The 23677-nt window shown below is 40.4% G+C and overlaps 2 protein-coding genes across 4 annotated transcripts in view; one reads left to right on the forward strand and one right to left on the reverse strand.

The window, feature by feature from the left end:
- The window catches only part of KCNIP1 (potassium voltage-gated channel interacting protein 1), a 556014-nt gene that overhangs the window by 496464 nt on the left and 35873 nt on the right, over positions 1-23677 (reverse strand). The window lies entirely within an intron of this gene.
- Positions 19132-23677, forward strand: part of LCP2 (lymphocyte cytosolic protein 2) — a 36006-nt gene continuing 31460 nt past the window's right edge. Inside the window, 1 exon segment of the mRNA XM_083604071.1 lies at positions 19132-19422. Within this exon segment, the coding sequence (XP_083460197.1) occupies positions 19345-19422 (78 nt within the window). The 5' untranslated portion in view covers positions 19132-19344.

The following is a 23677-nucleotide window of genomic DNA, read 5'->3' on the forward strand; positions in this document are numbered from 1 at the left end:
TAAATATTATTATTATGCTTCAGAACTGTTTACATGCTTCTGAGAAATGCCAGGAAGCAACAGAGAGAATATTTTAGTATAAACGGCAGCCACCTAAGTCAACATGTATACTTGTTAGAAAGGCAGTGTATTAAATATTTAATAACTTTCCTGATTATATGACCTAAGGACATAAAGCAAATTTTATAGCCATTACTAATCATGTTGCTTAACTGAACAATACTGGGATCAGTTTGAGACCAGAGCTTTAGCTTACATAAATTTCAAAATATTAAATTTTGCCAACAAACCTACTATCCATAAAACACCCCAATACAAATGCTCAGCCTAGTGAAAGTTTCCCAACACATACTCCTAGGGGGAGATTTTTGCAAGGCTGAGGCCTCAGAAGAGAATGAGCACTGGCTTACATACATGCATTGCTAAGAGTAAAGTAAAAGAGGCTCTTAAATCCATGGTTGTTTACCACTGGTTCTTCAAGTAGTCATCTTTGCAGACATACATGGCTTCTGCCCCTGCACTGGGCCTCATTTTGGAACTTTCTAGAGATACACAAGCGCATTGGCAGGCAGCACGCTCCCACTCTTAGTACACACACCGAAGAGGCCAAAGCTCCCGTGCAGTTCCTTTTGATCAACACCATGGCATTATCAGTAGGGAGTTTCACTCATCTTCTGAGCTCAAGCTACATTGTGTAAAAATGGGGTTCAATCCAATGGTGTCACTCAGCTGGTGGTAAGGCTTCCTTCGGTATAATGGGGAGGGAAGCAATTTTCAGCTATTCCAACTGTCTGAAGCAGAGTTCTAGATGTGGGGGCTGCAGGAAGGATGAAGAATCACTTAAAATCACAGTGCATTATGTACATGTCAAGCTTTCGTCTGAAAAATGTATGGGCTCAAAAGCAGCCATTACATATGTAATAAAAAAACCTACAGGGGTATATCATATTGCTCACGTGGACATGAAAACAGAATCATGTTTGTCCAACCGTTGCATCTTGTGATATTTTTTGGAAATGTGGAGTAGAAATATTTAGGTAAATACATGAAGGTGGTACATAATGAATGGAAAACTTGGCCCCAATAATGTCTTGGGTTCATGAAACTTGTGGCACCAGGAAGCCTGTGTGTGTGTTTTGGGTGCTAAATGCATGTTCAGTGATGTTAAGGAACAAAAGGTGCACAAATCCTAACGGATGGATTTCATTTTGCATTGTGGGTTTTGCAATCATTCTTGTCCATGAATATTTCACCAACTCAAAAATGAACTGTGCCCATTCTGTGCCCACCAAAAATAATTTTCTGCCCAAGTCCATGCACACACACACACATCACAAACAATTATTTTGAAAGAGATGGTTGATTGTATAAACCGTGTAAGCATTTTAGCAATTCAACATTGTGTGTGTGTGTGTGTGTGTGTGTGTGTGTGTGTGTCAAAATCTGAATGTTGAATTATGGAAAATTGAATTTTCCAAGCATTTAATACAGGTGTTTCTCACCACTGGACAATTTCATTATAATGACTTCCGAAAGATAAGCCAGCTACATTTAACGTTTATAATTTTATAATTTTATTTTGAGAGGAATGTGGGATTAGCAAAGACATCAGCAGCTTTGTGGATACTACCTGCTGTGCCTAACTTGTTACTCTCTTGCTGGGATTGTAATTAGAGTTTAGGAAATTTGACCATAAAACTCATTAGTATTAGCACACTTGAATTTTGTGCGTGTTTAGCTAACTTCATTTTGCGGCCTGCAATTGCTTATTCTTCTCTATTTTCCTTCCCAAAAAGGATGCCAGAGGGGCTGGAGCAGATGCTACTGCCGCACAGATGATCACTTTTTCCTTCAACCTCCTGTTGTGAAGAATCCTTGGCATCAGTGCCCAAAGCCTATCAATTTGTACAAAATATTGGACTGAATCCTCTGCTACACATCCAGTCTATAAAAGCAGAGGCTTTAAATAGCTAGCAGCAAATAGTGACCATGCACACATAAATAAACACAGTGTTCAATCCAATATAATTGTAATAATAATAGATAAAATAGTAAATAAATAAAGGCAATGCAAAATATGATCGGGGATGGACTTCCGGGTTAGCGCCATCGGCAATGGCGGAATTCCTCTGACTCAGAGGAACCCGCTCCGTGAAAATCGGGTATTGCCGCCGCGGCGAAGGCGGAGACCCCTTAAAAATCCCAGGCGGAGGAAGCCTGGGAACGTGGGATTCGGCTGACACCAGGAGCGCCTCCCCTACTCGCAGGGAAACCCCTTTTTCGGGGATCCGAAGCGACGTGGGGTGAGCAGCGCGGTGTCTTGAATCGACCGCTATTCTTACGGAGTGAAGCCGCACAGCTGTTGCTGGAGAGCGCTGACTTTTTCCTGTGGACAATTGGACTCTAAACAAGTACCCGTGAGTAGAACGGAAAATTGGATTAAGAAACACTTTAATTTGGCATTGAAGCGGGAAGGTCTAAACAGGAAGTCCGCCTTCCGCTTTTTGTATATAGACTGAAGCAAAAATTGTGCAAGCCAAAGTCTGGAGAGTTGTATATAAAGACCTAAATTTCCTTCATTTTTAACCATCAAAACCCCTCTTGGAAGCAGGGGGAAAGAGGGGGAATTTTGATTGTTTAAGCCTGCGGAGAGAGGGTAAAGAAAGATAAACTTCCACCGTCTCAAACCTGGGAACGGGGTGTCAGAGACAGAAACCTTTGGGGAAGCCCATCAACTGTGAATGGAATGTTTTTTTGACAGATAGTTAAAGAAGAGAAACAAATTGATTCCAAAGTTACCTTTTGCACTTAAAAGAAACAAAATTTGAAAAATGAAAGTAACTTTCTTTTGCTGGACTTGCCTTCAAAAGATGGATACAAATGGAAATTGTTCCCTCTAGAGGGAGCTTGTTAAATTGTTGCTGGAGTCGGTCTGGGGATTTCACAGCTGTGGAGATTAGGATCGTGAGACCAGACTCTGACCTTGAACAAAAATGGATATAGAAGAAGTTTTGGTGCTTGCTTTTTGCAAGACAAACGCTTTGCTGGAGCAGATGCATGAGAAGATGAATCTGATGACTGTTGCAGTTCAAAATTTTGGACAAACAGTGAATACTTATATAGAAACCACTCAGGACCCAACCCAGGAACCTGTTTTGACAGGGCAAGTGCAAATGCAGAAGACAATGGAGGAGGTTGCTGTTGAACCTCAAGCAACACAAATGGATAGAACCGAGGCCCTGCAGGAGCACAAGCTGCTGTTTTTGAAGATTGAACCTGGAGTGGGCCAGGGGGGGTCTGGAGTTGTGGGGGTCCTTAATTTTGGAGGGACTTTGAAACATGCATTTAAATATTTTCTGGACTACCCGGTTGACTGTGGGGAATGGGACTGTGGGGAATGGGCTGATCTGATGAGGGGAGAGGGAGATATTTTTGGGTTGGAGTTTCCCCGAGACCTACTCCTCAATGAGAAAGGAAAGAAATTAAGAAAGAGACCAACAAAAGACAAGGCAAAGTGCTGGTATAAACAAGAAGAAGAACTGCAGAAGGGACATGGAAAAGACTTAAGAGCCTCGGACATAAGACTACCAGGCTGATGGACTAGATGGAAAGGACAGTAAGGCCTGACATAACCCGAGACCAGGAAGAAGGGACGTTGGATGAAGATTGGAAGAAAGTTTTAAAAATTTATTTTGGGAATTAGGGTAAAATTTATTTTGGGAATTAGGGTAAAATTTATTTTGGGAATTAGGAAAAATGGTGGAATGAAATTATTTGGCTTTAGTAGAAATGATATTAGGAGATATGTATAAATAAGTATTAAGTTCTAGGATTTAAGGTATTTTATCATAAGATAAGGTTAAAATAAATTAAGGTAAATTGAATGACAGAATATTTTGAAAGATGAAAAGGATTTGCTGAGTTAATTGATAGGTTAGACTGTTAAGATAAATTATCCAATAAAAACTGAGAAAGATGGAAAGAATTTGCTGAAACAAATAATTAAATTAGAATACAAAAAGGGAGGTGTGAGGAGGTCGATGAAACAAGTAAATGAAAGACGAAGAGATGGAATATTGGATGTGTGTTTTATTTTTTCTCTTTTTATTGTTATTGCTGTATTTTTCTTTCTATTTTTACTTTTTTTCTTTTTTCTATCTATTTTTTTAAAATATATTGTAATGTATATGTTGTTAACTTTTTTGCTGTTTGTTTTTTGTTTCTCTTTTTTTTGTAATCTCTACATTCTCAATAAAAATCATTTAAAAAAACAAAAAAAAAATGATCGGGGAGCACGAACAATATAATGGCTTTAAAAGCTAATATACAGTGACGTCTGAGAAGCAATCCCTCAAAGAGAAATGTAATGTGACATGGTTGTTGCACTTTCCATGGTAGTATCACTCCTCTTTTGTGGGTTATTTATGCAGAAGGTCCCAGGTTAAATCCTTGGTAACTAGAGGTGGGGCTGGGAATGTCCTTTCTGAAACCCTAGAGAACCCCTCTTAGTCAGTGTAGAAAATTGTGAGCTAGATTGACTGATGGTCTGATGGTGTAAATCATTTTCCTATGTTTCTATTTCTCTGGAGCACAAATCACCATTCTCAATGCTTGCTGTGTGGAAGAATCAGAGGTGTGACCACCTGTCAAATAATTAAGACTGATGGGTGTTTCCCACCCATAAATGGTATCCCCTTGAGACACATATGCCACTATAATGTCAAGGAGGAAAAGCATTATAGTGGAAGCTGCAAGAGATTTTTTGGTGGTGGTTTGAGAATTGTGTTCCATCAGTTCTTACCCAGAAGAATTGTGACTGTAGTCTTAAAAATAAAATTGCTCAGGAAGAACATTTTTTTTAAAAGTAATTTTAGTGTCCTAACTCATTTCTGCTTTGAATTTCAGGTGAAGGATATCCAGTGCTGAAATGATGAGTGTTCTTGTCCTGGTGTTATAGAAGGGATTGCTCAGTGTTTGGCAACCATGTTTAGAGCAAGATCCCTGTGCCACTAAGTGTGCTTTTGGGCACTAAACACGCTGCCTGGATACTGTATGCCCTTTTTGCAAGTCTAGATTTATGTTTCATTAACTTGGAGCCTCAGGTGAGTTAGCAGTTAGTTACAATATCTGAATAGAACCTGTTTGAAACTAGGTTCTCTGGAGTGGAAAATTTTACATTTTACATTATGGAGATGGGCGCAGCAGGGGTATAATTGAAGGAATGCCTTTGTGGCATGGATGGAAGCCTACTTGAATGACAAGGGACAGGTTAGCTTTTACAATTGCTGCGGCTGAGGGATTCTGTGAATTTCCAATCTCCTTCCGCAAGCCTCAAGTATAGGCCTGGGTATCATATGATTAATGCTAAGCTGTGATTTTGCATATGCATATCGTTGTACATGCACATGAGGACTAGGAACTTCCTCCCAGTACAAACACATCACATCAGAAGTAGAAACTGTCAGTTGGAACCAGTGGTATTCAATGAAATTTTTCGTAGGGGAGCAGTTAGCGCCAGAGGTTAGTGATTGCGAGGGCAATGGGGGAGGGGAACGTCACACGCATTAGAATCATGCCTCTCTCCCTAAGCCGGTCAGAAGCTTCCTGGGCTTTGGGAAGGAGGCACCAGGCTTTAAAACTTACTGGGAACATTTAGGGAACTAGCCTAGTTGCCCATGTCTACTGACCATGCACCACTGGTTGGAACAATTCATGGAATCATAGATTTGTAGAGTTGGAAGGAGACCCCAAGGGTCATCTAGTTCAATCCCCTGCAATGCAGGAATAACAGCTAAAGAATCATTGACAGATGACCGTCCAACCTCTACTGAAAAATAGAGTTCACTGAAGGAGAGGCTAAAACCTTCAAATAAGGTAGTCTGTTCTACTGTCAAACAGTTCTGTCAGAAATTTCTTCCCAATGTTTGGTCGGAATCTCCTTTCTTGTAATTTGAATCCATTGGTTCTGGTCCTACCCTATGGAGTAGCAAGAGCAACCTTGCTCCATCTTCCATGTGACAACCCTTTGGATACAGTATTTGAAGGTGGCTATGAAATCACCTCTCTGTCTTCTGTTCTCCAGGTTAAACATACATAGGGCCTTCAACCATTACTTATAAGGCTTGGTTTCCAGGCCCTTTATCATCTTGGTTACCCTCATTTGCACACATTCCAGCTTTTCAATATCCTTCTTAAATTATGGTGCACAGGACACAGCACTCTAGATGGGGTCTGACAAAAGCAGAATAGAGTGGCACTATAACTTATTTTGGTGAAGTGAAAGCAGCTCTCCCTGCTCAGTTTTCTAGACTTAGATGATCTTAGAATTTAAAGAAATAATTATAGGGTAATTCAGTCCATCCCCTGCATGAAGCAATGCCGCCTTTTTGTGCATGTATGTGCATGGGAGAAGGGTCCAATGGGGAAAAGAGAGGTATCATATTATAGAGTAAGATAATACAACGGTATGTAGTGCATGCCGAAGGGGAAGATGTTACTTTAAGAGATGTGATAATGCACTTACATTGCCTAGGCAAGCCTACTCAGAAGTAGGATCCATCAAGCTGAATGGGACTTACTCCCAGGTATGTGAGTACAGGATTGCAGCTTTTTGTCAATGGGACGTACTTCTGAGTAGACATGCAAAGAACTGTGCTGTTAGTTTTTAAATATAGATACTTAGTCCCATTTCATTTAAGGAAAACCCAAAACCTATACAATGAATGTGGTGGGATATAATCCAAGTAAACATTAATAAGTCTGGTCCGCCTATCACTTGCTTTTAGTTTGTTAGATTAATTCTTTAATTACAAATGACAACCTGAAGATTATGCAAAATGACAAAATAGCATCCATGTTCTCAGAGAGTGTAAATTTGAATGATGAGATGAGAGGCACACAGGAGGGATGATAATATAACAAAAATGACAACTAGGGTACAAGTACAGCAATAGACCTAAGAATTGACCAGAAGGAAAGAAAAAATAGGATTATACAAGAGCAGCTTTGAAATAATATAAGGGTAGAACATCTCACCAGAACAACTTGTGAGATTTAGCAATCCATGTTATTCTTTGATAACAACAGTTCATGTTTGGCATGTGGCAAGTATTCAACTGCAAAGACATGTCGTATCCTACAGCTAGTATGGCAAAGCTTGCAAAGTTTATGTAAGTAATGTTTCTGAAGCAAATGTGTCATTAGATTATAAACTACATCTTATACAACAAAAAACAATATTTAGAATTTATTGGACTCTATCAATTTGTACAGACAACATGTTGCTGGGGATATAAAGAAAATGCTTATGCAATGTCCAAGGCTTATTAATTTTGGGACAAAATTATTAGTATGTAGAAATATGACAACTCTTGCAACATATTAACGGATTGCTTTTAGATGCAGATTGTGTATGGATCTCTACTGTTCACAACAATAACAATGCTCTGAACCAGAGATCCATGTGCATTCCAGCAGATTTGTTGTTCACACTAATCTGCTTCGTTTGTTTAAATTAGCTGGAAAACTATTGCTGCTGAGGGAGCCTCCTATGTACACACTGGAATAATTGGCATCTGAAACAGATCACTGGAGTGGGGCAAATGATTAAGGAGTTCTACATTGATTGCGCAGCATAAATATTGTTTACAAACACCCATTAATAATTAATTAATGGCAGCCTAATTAAAACACCACATTTTTAAATTCTGTAATCATTTTAGTTAATTAAGAGTGGCTTTTGTCCCTCCCAATGTGAATATTGCCTGCTGTCATTTACCAAAATTCTCCTACTTAGCAGAGCCATCTTCCAAGTACTCAGAATAGAGTTATGCTTCTCACTGGAAAGCACCTTAGGAGCTGAGCTGAGAATGTATTATTTATGCCTTCTGAGGTTACGTCACAGAGTCAAACTGTGTTGCAAGCAGGAATGAGGCAAATGAAGAGCAGTAGAGAATCAGCAATGAAAACTGAAGCAGCACTTTCAAGTAATTTGTTTAATAACGTGTCCCGGGGAGAAAGACAAGGGCAGAGGAAAAGCATGAGTGGTATCAGAACTGCATGTTCAGGTCACAATAGTTGATTTATAGGAAGGCAGCTGTGATTCTGAGACAGAAAGAAGAACTCACTGATTCAGCACGAAAACTGTACAATTGGGTTCTCATTGCTTTCAGTGATCAGAGTGAACAAGAGAAGATTGCTGATAAGTGCCATGAGTAGCAGTGATGGTAATATGAATTAAGGGCTGCTCTGTCTGACATATATAATGGTTTTCTAATAGTAAAAAAACTGAACAGAGAGATGCTTCAGGAAGGAACAAGAAAGTATTTCAACAATTAATTTTTTAAAATTTTGGGTTTTTTAAAATACTTTTTCCTCTGGCCAAAACTTCTACTATAAGTGAAGAACTGTGATGAGTGGATACTACCTGCTGTGCCTAACTTGTTACTCTCTTGCTGGGATTGTAATTAACTGGCTAAGAAACTGGCTAAGAAACAATTATTCAAGGGGGCATTAGGAAACCTCAGTTGTCATTCTGATTTGGTAGCTTGACTTTTATGTCATGCAAGGAAAGTAAGTTCATTAGGAACATAGGATGCTGCCTTATATGGAGGCAGGTAATTAGTCAATGTGGCTCAGTATTGTCATCAATACATTGACTGCTAGCAGCTCTCTTGAATTTCAGACTACACCCAGGCCAACAATGCCTAGTCCATATCTATACATCAGAAAGAATATATGCACAGTACTTCAAATAGAATTCTCATTATACCAGAAAAATGCAGTGCATACAATATCCCTAAGTATGTTCTGTGCTTAAGAACCCAGTCACGGCTTTTGCTTCAAATAGTTTTTCCTTTCTTTCTATGACTGGACCACCAGCTGAAAAACAGTCTCCTAAAGGTTGCCAATTCCATCCAGGAATTTTCCAAAATGTACTGATTTTAGAAGTCCTGAGCAGCAGTAACTTCCAGATACTTCAGAATGCAATGGCTTGTGAGAATTGTCCTGCAGCAATAACCTGGCTAACAGAACAGTCTTTGCATGTCTACTCAGATATATATAAACAAGAAATCTGTTTTCTTAAACTAAAAAAGTGCAGGCAGCCTGTGGGTGAAGAAAAAAACCAGTGTGCTTCCTACAGTGCACATGGATCTCTAGTTTGGTGGTTTTATTTTTTGAACAGTAGATGCTCTTTGTTTGCATTAAACAATCAAGCCACTGACACTTGATCAAATGGTAAGCAAATGTCAACAACAAATCTTTGAAATATTGGGTTTTTCTGAAATAGTATTGCTTTGGGGCATAACTTTATCTTCAAGGAGAGAACTGAAATGAATCACCCTGTCTGAGAAAATACTGCTTTGCTGCTTGCTATATTCAAGGGGCATCAAGACACTCAATTATTGATCTACAGTTCTTTATAGCTTTCTTTAATATGCTTTACTGCTACCAGCAGCATATCTTTATAAGTTTATATATACAGAAACTTATATCACAATCCCATGCATGTTTACTTGGAAGTAAGTCCCATTGTGGCCAATGTAACTTTCTCCCTAGTAAGCTCAAGTGGGACTGCAGCCTTAATATAGCATATAACCAATGGCAACATATATGCAAAACAACCAGTGCATGCATGAATCTATCCATACCAAACTACAGGGCAAAGCAAGGCTGGGTATGTGACTGAAGCCTCTGTTGCTGCCTGTACCAGTTTCTGGAAGAAGCAACATTGCTGCCTTCTTTTGGAAATCAATAGAGACAATGGGAGGCTTGGTTATAAATCTTATTCATTAAGACAATGATGTGTGAACCAGACTAATGTCCCTCTCTTACCTAGTTAGCAAATCTAAATAGGCTTAACCTTTTTGTAAAAGAAAGCACATTATTATTGATGTTTCCAAAGTGGCCATGTTTTATAGTAGTAAGAATAGTATGCCAACTGCAGAGAAGAAACTTCTTCCCTTGAGAGTTTGCCATTAAGGTTTAATATTTGCACTATGCTTTCTTTGAAGTACCTATCATCTGCTCACATCACATAACATCGCCGCACAAAATCATTTGGGCTTTTTTTCCTCTTTAATGTCAAGGTCTTGCTAACATCACACCATCCTCCTCATTATCAGAACTTAAAGTACATTAGACTGCTGCTCATAAACATTTGGCAATAGGAAACAGAAGTCAATTTGCTAACAGTTTGCTTTGTGGAAATGCTTTTCCATGAAGGTGAAAGTCATATGTAGACAAATGATGTCATTTAAACACCCTTGAACATAGTACTTCAAAAGCAGCTTGTAAATGCAATCAGATTTTTATTTTTTTATCCAACGAGGGATGTTAACTGGAAATGGAAACTACACAACACAGTTAATGCATTTTTCTTTGGAAAACAAACCCCTCAATGCCCTGAAGATTCCACAATTCAAAGTCTTGTAGCAATAACTTGGCTAACAGCATAGGCCTAGTCATGTCTACTCCAAAGTACGTCTCACTGTTTTCAATGGAGCTTACTCCCAGGTAAGCATGCACAGAACTGCAGCCTAGGCATGCTTCCAATATATTGTTAAACATTCCTCCTTTCCCTGACACAATGAGAAATCCAAGGGCAACACTACTGCCTTTTATTTGCTTTGATGACTGAGGCTTAGGGAGTCTTTATAATATACATTTTACTTAAATATATACAGGTAGTTCCGCTAACTCTGCACCAAATTCCCAAAGAAGCCCCCTCCCAGCCCCTCTCCAGTTTCAGCTAAATCCAACCCAAAAACCCTCTGAGCTCCTAATTCAAAATACAAGTTGTTGTTTTTACATACTTCTGCAAAAATCTCAGACCCCAGCTTCTACAGGTAGAGTGGACTGCACCACAAAATTCTATACAGGTAGAAAACTAGAACAGAGGCAAGTGGCTCATGACAGATCCTCCCCTGAATAATAATTCTCATGTTTAAAAGAAGACCTGATATACTACTGCTTCAGTTACTAAAATATAAAGGCCACTGGCAGAAGACACAGCAGTTTCAGTCAGAAAGCAAAGCCATTACTGCCTAATGATGCGTTTAAGCCTTGAGTGAGGCCACTGCAATTATGATACAAACTGGATGCAAATAAAAACAAGCAGTCACTGGTCTGTTGGTCTCTCTCCCTCCCTCTCTCTCTCTCTCTCTCTCTCTGTGTGTGTGTGTGTGTGTGTGGACTCAGCTATACAGCTGCAAATAAATTTTTTTGAATGTGTTATAAAGTGCAATATACAATTGTGACACTAGATGGTAACTGTGAGCTGCAGCAAATTCTATGCCTTTTTCAAAACCATTTTTAAAAAAAGCATTTTCACAATGTTTTTATCATGTGTATAGATTCCACCAGTGTGTTGTGTCACATATGAAAATAAAAAGCTAGAATTTTAATGGTTTAGTTGTTGGCATGAAAGCTGCTTGTAACTGCAGGTAGGTGACACTCCCACCAAAACGCAGGCTGCCCCTTTAATATTTTTTAACACTGAAATGAAGTGATCCTTTCCGCATCTTAAAAATATAGGGAAGGCTGAATGTTGATGATGTTTTATTTAATACATTTATACATCGCTCAGTATTTAAGATAGCCTCTTCATAGTTGTCAACTTTTCTCTTTTCTTGCAAGGAATCCTATTCGGAATAAGGGAATTTCCCTTAAAAAAAGGGATACGTTGACAGCTATGAGCCTCTTAGCGGCTTACAAAATAACTCGTGTGTGTGTAAATAAAACAAACAATGAAACTGAGAAACTACAGTGTAATGCAATGCAATATTACGTAAAACTATAATACAATGCAATCAAACAACCACTCCCCCAAATGATTGTACTCCAGATCTCTTTGATAAAGTGGCAGCTCTAAATCTACAGCACAATCACATCCTTCCCCCTCTCCTGTTAAGTACTTTGCCAATGTAAGAGGGATGTGGGCCACCTCCTTTAAAGCACCATCCAGATGCCTTCAGGCATTGCATTTCGTGTACCGACCATCTGAGCCATGTTAACACAAGCATCTTTTCAAGTGACATGGTCTTCCATGAATAATTCCATACAACTGGACGTTATAGTGGAGAGTAGGGGCTGTTTAAGTTTGACTTTTCTGCTCTATATAACTAAGAGAGTGGCAAACAAAATCAAACTTTAAAAAAAAATTCAAGGTAATTAATTATTCATTAAACAATCTGCAGACAACTAAAAGGTGCATTTATGTTAATGCTATTAAAAATGTATAGTTGGTAATGAATGGAGAGTGCCCAGACACCTTCTCTTGGAGTTTAGATGTTCGTTTGTTATCAGCACCAGCTAACGGATAATGCTAATGGGTAATAGAATTTCTTGTTTTTAAAGGGGAAATCCTTTGGTAACCAGGTATGAAAAAGGTGAGGAACACAACCCTCCTGGCATTTTATCACTGAAGAATGCAAGATGGGGGTGGTATGTTAGAATGCTTCCACATGATTTTTATTTGGCTTTAAAAATATACAAACCACAGTACCCTGCATGTAAAAATAACATCAGGAAGAATGCTAGGCTAGAACCAGACACATGCTAGATTTCTAAGGGCAGGAAATGTGTTTACAACTGAGAATACTGAAACATGCAGTACCCCCTCCCCCTCCTCGATTCTGAAGCACCACAGTCTCATTGGATTGTACCACATGCTTTTTCTGAGCACGTAGTTCTGCACTAACACATTCTTTTTTTAAATGAACCCAACCCATTTTCTGTACTGCTGTTTTAATATTCCAATCATACCTACATTTGTTAAATTAAAGTACAGTCAAAACAAATCAATTATATACTGTACATACCAGACATGTTCTTTAAGTTTGAGGCTTGTTATCTCTACACACACACACACACACACACACACACACATTTTTATCAATTGGGAAATCATACTTTCTTGCCAAGTCTACCCAGATTGTTCTACTTTTATAAGACCTCTATCCAACTTCCCCATCAACCATAGCTTCTTCTTTTCTCTACTCAACTTCAGCTGGGCTTTAATGGGAGCTGCTTCTGCCATTTCTAATCTTCATGCGAACACATAAGGAGATGTGGTTTATGTGGCTTGGTGGGAAAGATGTGGGATGCAGAGTTGAGTTAAAATTCTCACTCAGACATTGACTTATTGTATTAAATTGGGGAAGTCACTGGCCCTCTTCAGGAATACTCTAAACGAGTTCAGCATACAGGCTTGCAGAGGTTCTTCATGTGTTTTAGAACTATGGAAAGTCTAGGTTTTAAAATGCGTGGGAGCTTCCACATGAACAGGAGCCCCAACTCCAGACAGCATTACATATGACAGGGATTGAAAACACACTTGTCCCCATGGCCCACCTGCCTCATGTGTTCACAGAGCTTGGTTAGAGAATGTTTAAAGAGGGTTGCTGGTTCTCAGCTTCAGTTACCCCATTGTAAACTGAATTATAAAACCGAACCAAATCATTGTTCACGACAGTAAAGTCTGGCATCATATAATGTCGCAAAAAATATTCAGAGAATGACACTAACCCTTTTAAAAAAACCAAAATCATGTTTTTATATACACACACACACTTAATTTTTAAAGACAATGATACAAAAAAAGAAAAAAAATCCCTCACAGCAGATGCTTTGAAAGTGCAGTATGAAGGAAGGAAATCCTTCTGGTCACTTGGTTCTTGTTGCCTCTATTAACTTTGTCAGAATATGAACTGAATTACACCCATTTAAACTTTACTGGAAGATTATTGGAACATCTTGCTGTTTGCTTCTAATATCTTGAACTGCTATTTGCATATTCTAAAGGATCTGCCTCAGCAGAAAAGCAGTCATTTTCTGAGTCTTTGGCAAAAGACAATATGCTGCGTCCTAAATTCAGCACAATAATGTGCAACCTAGGTCAGCCTCTCCTCTGTAGATCAAGATAGAAGATATCTGCAGTTCCCATTTCACTCTTCTGAGTCTGGAAGGTAAAAGTCCTAAATTTGCAGTTGATTCATAATTTGTCATGTTAACCAATTAAATGCAAATACACTTGAATACTATCAAAACTCCAGTATAAATACTTTTCTAAGATGTTGAAAGACGTGTGAAATGGCTTGCACAGGTTCTTTAATCACTTTTGATCAGAAGAAATGTCCATATTTTATACCTTCTATTCAATGTTAAGTGAAGTAGCACAACATAACTAAAATAGCTTTAAAAATAAGCAAGTGGGTCCATAGTTCCAACCCCATAATTAAACTTTACCCACACCAATTAATCAATTAAAATGTCAATTTGATTAACATATCGTACCTATTAAAATGAAAAGTTTGCAACCCAAAAGAAATTCATGTGTAACTACGAAGCTGTGCCGTGATGTGCTAAAGGCCAGTATCTTCCTTCATTTTGACTATCTGGCTGAAAGAGCATCCATCTTCCCAAAGTGCTCTTGCATGTATGTGTTTTCTGCTTCACTGAGCAAATAAAATACTTGCTGATGTTAGTTCAGTTGTAGAACCTCTCAGCATGCAACATCATCGCCCCATAATATTTATGGAGAAAAGGTGTCAGCCATGCATGACACTTTCCCAAAGTTATAGATATTTTTTTCAATCTCATTAATGCCTTTGTATCACTCTGCAAGACTTTTAAATATTGAGAGAGTTAAGCTTCAGTAAGGACAGTAACCTTGTGTTTGAGGTTGCATACTCAGAGTCAACCTGAAATAAGAGATTCCAAAGTGACTTCAAAGCCTTTTCTTCTTTCATGGGCAGTACTGCAGAAATGCTGAGCAGAACTCACTCTTTTATAGAATTTAACAACAGGGAATGCCATTGATGCAGCTATACAGCACAGAATCTAATCCAGTGCACACTGTGCCCATGCTGCATGTTTCATAAGTCTTTAGGTTACTGCCTTGCCAGAAAATGGCTTGCATTGGCACAGATGCAGCAGCAGCATATGCTGAGTGAGGCAAGCATGGCAAGACCTCCAGCTATGCTGTGAGTCAAGTTCATTGCTAATGTAACAGCTTACCTCTCTGTGTCAGGCAGCTGGTAATAATACACTACTAAATAATTTTGTAGACCACATTTCACTAATACAGAAAAATAAAGCAATCATAAAACAATTAAAAATGATTCAAATGAAGTCAAGAACAAAAAGCAGAAAAATTAACACCACAAACCAACAGCGACAATGTAAGCTAGCAGCTGAAAATGGGTTGAAAGAAAAGTGCTACTTGCATGCACAGGCACAGTAAGCCCCTTGCCAAGAAGCCTGTGGCAGGGGGATGCAGAAGTAGAATAATCATAGTACAATGTTCCTGGATCAAAACAGGCCACAACTTTTATTTATTACAAATGTAAGTAGGCTTTGGCTTAGGCACTGGGTATCCTGAATGAGCCAGCCTGCTTGCTGGATGATGACCATTGGGGGTAGATTGTGAGATAGGGTTGCCCTATGACATACATCAAATAGAAGCAACCCATCAGGACCGCCACCTTGGGGAGTGCTATGGCCCTCAACCCCCATCTGGGTGTAAGGACAGAAGCACCTCTTCGAGGAGCCTTTTAACGAGATACCCCATTTCCTTGGAGGGGGAAGGCAGATGCTTAAACCACACGCCCTCCACCACTGATGAAGGATCCAACCCAATGCCTTATCTGCCCAAAGCTGGACAATTGCTGAGATTGGGGGGGGGGGCTCAGACAGGCCCAATTTGTCTGGAGGAGAAATTCCTCCCTGGTCCCATTAAACATTAAACCATGCTAACAAGGTGGGAGAGAGACTAACTGGCAACAGAACATGGAGGTGGGCCTGAGTATATCCCCAGGGAGGAACAGAGTCCCAGTCAGTTCTGCCCCCTGAAGCACTGCCTCTGGGCCTGCTTGTGATTGATCAGTGGGTGGGAAATTCAAATCCCAGTTGCCGGTGGGAGAATACATGGCGTTCCCTGCCAGCTGCTGAGATAGCTGCTGGCGATGGGGGGGGGCGGGTTTGTGTGGAGCCACAACTGCTGCTTCATATTGCATGCTGAGTGGAACATGCCCACAGCACACTAGAACAGCAGGTGCTAAATTCACAGCCTATGGAAACACAAGTTCTGTGGCAGCGACTGAGACACTCTAGGGAGGTTCATTTGGGGTACTCACTACAATTCCTGGATAGTTTTAGGGGGAAATAGATCAAAGTCAGTACATGAAGAAAGGTTGGAAAATCCAATGGGTACAGAACTGCAGTCATATTGCTTTAGTCCTTAAACAGCTACACTGGTTACTAGAATATTCTGAGGTCCGTTTAAGGACCAAAGTAATATGACTGGAGTTCTGTACCTATTGCATTTTCCAACCTTTCTTCATGGGCAGCTCGACAGAGCACATTGCAGTAGTCAAATCTCAAGATTATTAAAGCATGGGTGACAATGGTCATGCCTCTGTCTTCCAGCAGAGGGTGCTGTTATAATACTGTCAAATAATGGTTAAAAGCACCCTGAGGTTATTTAATTATTCAGGAAAAGGTCTGTATACAGAAGTACTCTCTTCTAGAAAGGCACTTTCCCCTTCCAAGCAGTCCACTAAGTCCCTCATCACTATCACATCCACTTTGTCTGGAGTGGACTGATCTTAAGTTTATTTGTCTAGCTCAGGGGTGGTGAAGCCATAGCTTACCCCACCAAACCACTATAGATTGTCCAACAGCCCTGTGACTTCTTAATTTTGACCTTAGCTCAACCCACCACTGCACTGGGACTATCTGAATTCAGAGTTTACTTCCAAAGTCTTTCTCACAAATTAGTATAGCTGCAAGGCAGCGGAGGTTAAAGGTAAGTTTTACTTCTCCTAGATGGGCTACCTCCCTAGCTTAACGAGCCCCAGCTGCCCCTCATTTCCCAGTACAGCACATGCAGAAACCACTTTATTGACTGTTCAACTCACTGCTCAATCTGCCAGAGCCTGTCTTCACATGCAGGGGGTGAACAAGTCCCTAACTCATTGAGGGGTTAAGACCCATTGGCTACCCTCATCTGGCTTAGCCAGACAGTCAAAGCTGTTTCCCAGGAAGTGGCTGCTGTCAGATGCTGACAGCTTCTAGGAGCTGCATGTGAGAACTGAGTGCTGAATGCCATTGTGCTTTGGTCATCTTTGAGACATCTTTGGGAAAAGAAACTACTAAGGAGTAAATCCTACACACATCCAGACTGTAGTGCCTAAGACTACATGCAGCTTACATTGTCGCTGCTCCTGCCAAATGTATTGCTCTGCTTTCCTTTGGACCACATCAGTAAGGCCAAGTTGGGGTCTTGTTGTAGGAGCAGCCCAAAACCTCCATACACACTGCCCAGGCTTGAGACCCAAGGAGGTCACTTCATTTTGACTTCATCCCTGGAGACACATTCCATTCTCTCAAGAGAAATGGATGGCAACAACTTGGCTAGAGTACTGCATTGCAAAATTGGCAGAAGTGCAAATTTCAAAGGCTGGCTGTGTTTTGGTTCATGTATTGTTTCAGAAAGCATAAAGTTAGCAAGTTTGCCTTTAAATGTAAACTGAATTGAATTTCTCCACCATCCCAACTTTCCAGAAAGTGTGGTTAGGATTGCCAGCCTAGTGTGCTAAATGCTATGGCTAATAGCATTGTTCACTGGCTTGACCAGCAAAGGATTTCCCACTGAAATTATGGTCTGAGGCACAACCTATATGTAACAGTAGATGTCTTCAAATGTGGGTTATTCTGTCCTCAATCACAAGCAGGGACGGAGCTACCTGCCCTGGCACCCAGAGCAGCACGGGGGTGGGGCTAGCTACCCGCGGGGACGGGGTTAGCCGCCCACATGGCAAGCATCCCTAGTCGCCTGCTGCCCGTATGGCGAGCATGGGAGGCGCTGCTAGCCACCCGAGCAGCCCTAGTGGCCCGTCGCCTATGCAGCAAGTGTGGGGAGGGTGGCGCAACGATGTCACCCGTCCTCACTGATGACACCCGGTGCACACCGCACTCCCCGCACCTGCCTTCCTCCACCAGTGATCATAAGGAGTAAGGTGACTGTAATTGTATGCATTCTTACATAGAACTAAGCCCCAGTGTATGTCCCTAGCACATGTTTTTCAGACTGCAATGTTTGAAAAGCCAAAGGGATGCATAGGTTAGGGATACTATTCTCATACTCTAAGTTCACTCCGCACTTTGGCTCTAACACCTAGAATAAGGCCTTTTAACATCATACATATCTATCCTACTCCTAGTTCAAGTTATGAACAAATTCAGTTGTTGTTGTTGTTTAGTCTTTTAGTCGTGTCCGACTCTTCGTGACCCCATGGACCAGAGCACGCCAGGCACTTCTGTCTTCCACTGCCTCCCGCAGTTTGGTCAGACTCATGTTTGTAGCTTCGAAGACACTATCCAACCATCTCGTCCTCTGTCGTCCCCTTCTCCTTGTGCCCTCCATCTTTCCCAACATCAGGGTCTTTTCCAGGGAGTCTTCTCTTCTCATGAGGTGGCCAAAGTATTGGAGCCTCAGCTTCACGATCTGAACAAATTCAGTATGTGAATGCAAATAATTGAACTTTGCTGCCTTCTTGTGGTAATATGGAGAATTTGCTGTCAATCCTTTATAGAACTGAATAAGCCTTACCTTCACCATTTCGGGGATAATGACCAAGGCTGAGGCCTGGTCTAAAGACAAAGCAGAACGAGATTATAGAATCTTGATTTGGTAGAGTGGGCTGTACCATTTCAGTCTGCATGGATGCACCTCACATTTCTAATGTTTCCCCATATTAATGTTCCCCCACATTAAAGCTCTCTACAGAAAATGAAAACAAAAAATATGACGGGGGGGGGGAGATTTCTCTTTGCTGCGACTATGTTTCTAAGTGGAGCATTGAAAAATATAATCCCTGCTTGTAATGTGGGGGGTATTACCACCTCTACCAGCTCAGAACTTTGCCATCACATTCTTTTTAATGTGTATAGACCCAGACATCAGTGACCACTAGATTAGCTTCACATTGGACACAGGGGAAAGTTTCCTGGGTCATATCATTTCTTCCTTGTCACTGTAAACCCTTCTTTTGCAATGGTAGGATTGAGCCCCATGGTTCCTTGTTTACGTATTTAGATTCAGAAAAAGGAAGTGGTGGAGTTGACTAACTAGCTGACGGGTTTTCTGAGAAAGAAAAGAAACCGTTTGGTTCACACCGGAAGCTGTTGCTCTGAGCAGTTTATTTGCAGCACAGTTTTGAAGAAAGCCAAAAACTTGGGAATTTACCAGTCTGGGTCACTGTGTGGGATGAGTCCTGTTCTTGGATCACTCGCAAGAAAGGCATTAACAGGCTTGTAACTGGCTAGGCAAGAAGAAGAGAAATGGATTCACGAAACACTCCCTATCGCTCTGAAGTGGCCCGCTGGTCCCCAGATGAGTTAGCAAACTACTTCAAGAGGGTAAGTTTGATTTCAGTTTTGCTGCTCTAACTTTATGCTACAAAAATTATTTTTGTTACATGTATGAGATGATCACTTTATATGAATCCTTGGGAAGCCATTTCTGATAGACTTTATGCCTCCTTCTGAATGTGATGGAACTTGTTAGAAACTTCCTAATTCACTTTTCTGAAAGGAAAGGATCCTGTCTCAACCCATCCCTATCCTTTCTCTTCACTGAACTGGGATTCTAACTTCTGTTCTGTGAATAAAAACTGAGTTCCATTTATAGAATGGGTCTTCCTCCTCACACCCCTTGCAACCCAAAAGTCCACTTCTGATGGTTGGAGGACCCTTCAAAACAGCATGACATGTGGCACAAGAACAGGAGGGGAGGAATCACAGAAAGCCAGGAGATCCCCCCTTGTGTGAGCAAAAGTGTCATCTGAACATGTAACCATACCTTTTGAGCCAGGCTATTGTCAGTCCCTAACTTGTCACATCTCCTCTGCCTTGTGTATCAAATATGGATTTGTAAGCTCCCTGACAAAGGACTGTGGCCCTTCAGAACTCTATATAGAACGTAGCATGTAGTTGGAGAGAAATGAATGTTGTTTAAACAATTAGGAACACTAGTGATTCATTGGGCACTCTGGTCCAATATATGAGCACATCAGTCGCAGGTTGTCCACCGATTCCAGTGGCAAGATACTAGCAACGAAACAACACAAAGGCCTGTCCTCCATCATTTGTCAAAGAAGGTTTCACCCTGATTTTACTTTAAGTGAGAGAGAAGCTTCACATCAGGGCATGAGGAGCCCAGAGGACGAGTGAGCTGCCTCCATGATGTTTGCAGCCTGGGGATGAGGCTAAAATGCTGGGGAACCTTTGCTGTGAAGGTGTATTTCCAAAGAACCTAGAAAATACATTTTTATTTCCACATATTTATTTATCTCATAAATCCTCATATTTATTTTCATACAACTTAGCTCCAAAGTTCAGAGAATTTCAAAACTCTGAATGTATTTGTAAATGGCTACAATCTCTGTTACTTTCACTCCAGTTGGCTATGAAGTTCTGTGTGTTTCCATAGGCAAATTGTGTATCTCTCAGCCTAGCTTACATCACAGGGTGCTGCTGCAACAATCAATAAACTCAAATGCATGCCATGGGGGAATGGGATAAAATATTACATTTACATAAGCAATCTAGGAACTTGTAACTTTCTTTGCAAAGTATAAGGTTTGTTTTCCTTTGAATACTTTCACAGTAGTTCACATTTTGGCAGTGTTCAAATGGCAGGGGAAGAAGTCTATGGCTTAGTTATTGCTTTAGAAAGCGGTAGAGAGGTTTTCTGATCCAGAGTTCTTCCTTGCCTTGCTTACTCAGGCTGCCAAATATCGAGCAGGGTCTATCTACCTACCTGCTTGCCACAGTCCCCCCACCCCCAATACATTTGTTTTGATCAGACACTCCCTCCAGTCAATCCACCCCACTGCTACCTTTCAGGCCCACATCTGCCTTGAAGTCTATGTATACTGCCTGGAAGAAGTTTCCAGAACAGCCTTTTTGATTTTCCTTAAACTTAGGTGCTTTCCACAACAAGCACTGCTATTCTGCAATCAACTGAGAATGAAATTAAAACAATGATTCTATATGGCACTTAACACTGTGCTATAATCACATTAGGACCCAGCAATACCCATTCCCAAGACTGAGGCTTACATGACCCAGGAGTTTTCCATAAGGAATCTTGCAGAATTCACTCCATGTATCAGATATTTGGCTCACACTCCATTAACATTGATGCTGGGCAAAATTTAGCATTTGTCCCACAATAAATAGTTTCCTTTCTCCAAGTTTTAGCCATTCATGAGCAACACCCCCTATGCTGCCAAGTACGAAAAATGATCATCTGGCTCCAGAGACACAATTCTATTTTGCCCTGAAATCTCCTCTGAGCTCCAGTTTTGATACAGGAATTGCCAAAAAGGAGTTAGAGCAAGGATTCCTCTCCCAATACTGTTTCCCTGCACTGGCCCTAGCATCACCTCCCTGCTTTGCATCTCTCTCTCTCCCTTTTTGCCTTTCACTGCTTCCTCTCCCTACTGGACTCCACAAAATAATAATAATAATAATAATAATAATAATAATAATAATAATAATAATAATAATTATACCCCACCCTGGCTAAAATGGAAACAATATTATTTATCTGATAATCCAGTAAAATATCCTGGAATACTATTGAATGGAAGGGAGTCAAACGAAAAAGAGCCATCAGGAATCTCTTAGTACCATGCCTGTGTGGGTGTATGAATTTTGTCTATTTGGGCTGCTGCAGATTCTGCTGGCGAAGGGCAGAACATCTGCCATGAAAGAAATGCATGGTGTTTGCTGGCCCCTCTGCAATTTGACTACCCAGAATGGAGGGCATGAAAACAAAGAACAAAGTCTTGAAAATCCCTTTCTGGAATTAACAAAGGGTCAGAAATACAGGCTCCAGCCTTGGGGTACTCTTGTAAATTATTTTAACCACAGTGTGTAGAGACAGGCTATAGAAGTTTTTGCTGTTCGAAAGGGAATTGGGTTGATTAGTGAAGAAAATCCACTGTTAATCGTTGCTGTCTTGTGCCATCCAATCTGTATTCCATGCATATGCTTTGGGTTGGGGAGTTTCTATTGGATGAAGCCAGAATTTCCTTTTTGAAACTAAATCTCACAAGCACAAATGAGAAGACAGTTGCTTACTGCTGCCAGGGATTTTTATTTTGCAGTTACTGAAGTGGGGAATCATTTAAGACCAAATTCTATGTGAAAGTAATGATATGATTAGCAACCAAATAATGTTTAAAAGAACAAATACCAGGCATGATGGGGGGTAATCAGTATAAAAGCACATAGGGAGGGGCAGTTTTAAGCCTTCTCCTTACCAGCGGCAATCTCTGAATTTTATGGGGAGGAATAACATTTCAATTGGCACCAGTGGAGATATTGTGATACTTTCTCCCCTTCCTCCAACCTTTCTGCTCTTAATTGCCACTGCTGGGAGCCATTTTCTCAAATATGATGTCAGGCTATCATTGCTTTGGGTGCAAAATTTAAGTTGTGCTTAAGATTCTCTAGTATGTTCTTAGGCCCAAATTGCTAATTTACACAGGATTACAGTCTACATGAAGTGTCCAGTAGATTATGGACAGACTATGAACAGCGTAGGCTAATTTATTTTTCTGAGTTAAAACAGATTCTGAAATCAAAGTTTAAGCTTCGAGAGTCACAGGGAAAGACCAGACAACCTTCCCAAAAGGGAAAGACCAGACAACCTTCCCAAACCATTCTCACAAGTGATCCTGTAAACTGATTAGTTTACACCAGTCTCTCAAATGCAACACTGCAGACTTTCTACACAAAATGGCTGCCTGCCTCTCTAACTGTTGAAATTATAGAAAATGAGAAAAGTCTAGAAAATTGAGGCTGCTGCCTTAGCTATAACCGTAAGTGACCTGTGACAAATTCTAAAACTACATTCATTTTGAGAAGGAACTGAGGAGATTCTTTGCTCTGTTGTATCTTTTGGACAAACCTATCGTCTTAGGAAGGAAATGCAGTTCACTAGATTTCATTTCTGAATTACTACCGCATGGCAACAGTGCATTTTATCCTCAAAGTAGAGAAAGGGTTTCTTCTTAAAACTACAAGAGTACTCCAGTTTGGAGTCAGCCATTTCATATACCACAGTTATTTTGAATTGTTTTACAGTGGTGCCTCGGGTTACATACGCTTCAGGTTACATACGCTTCAGGTTACAGACTCCACTAACCCAGAAATAGTGCTTCAGGTTAAGATCTTTGCTTCAGGATGAGAACAGAAATCGTTCTCCGGCGGCGCGGCAGCAGCAGGAGGCCCCATTAGCTAAAGTGGTACCTCAGGTTAAGAACAGTTTCAGGTTAAGTACGGACCTCCAGAACGAATTAAGTACTTAACCCGAGGTACCACTGTTCTTGAACCCTTAAAATGATAGGAAAAGCTCTCTTTAATTTAAATTACTCATAGCTGCTCAATATGTTAATAGAAGATAAGTAAACACTGCCATCTAAATTTTCAGGAAGATAGGATTAGATGGGAGGGATTTTTGTTGTGAGGATTTTTACATCAGTGTACATGTCAATCTGCATTTTATTGAATTAACCTGTTACACAAGGGACAGAACTTGGGGAAATATTTTTGTTAATATACTTTTATCTTTGTGCCTTTTATGATCTCAATGCCTTTAGTA

The sequence above is a fragment of the Podarcis filfolensis genome, assembly GCF_964270895.1.
Source record: "Podarcis filfolensis genome assembly, chromosome: 2".
Classification (NCBI taxonomy): Eukaryota; Metazoa; Chordata; class Lepidosauria; order Squamata; family Lacertidae; genus Podarcis; species Podarcis filfolensis.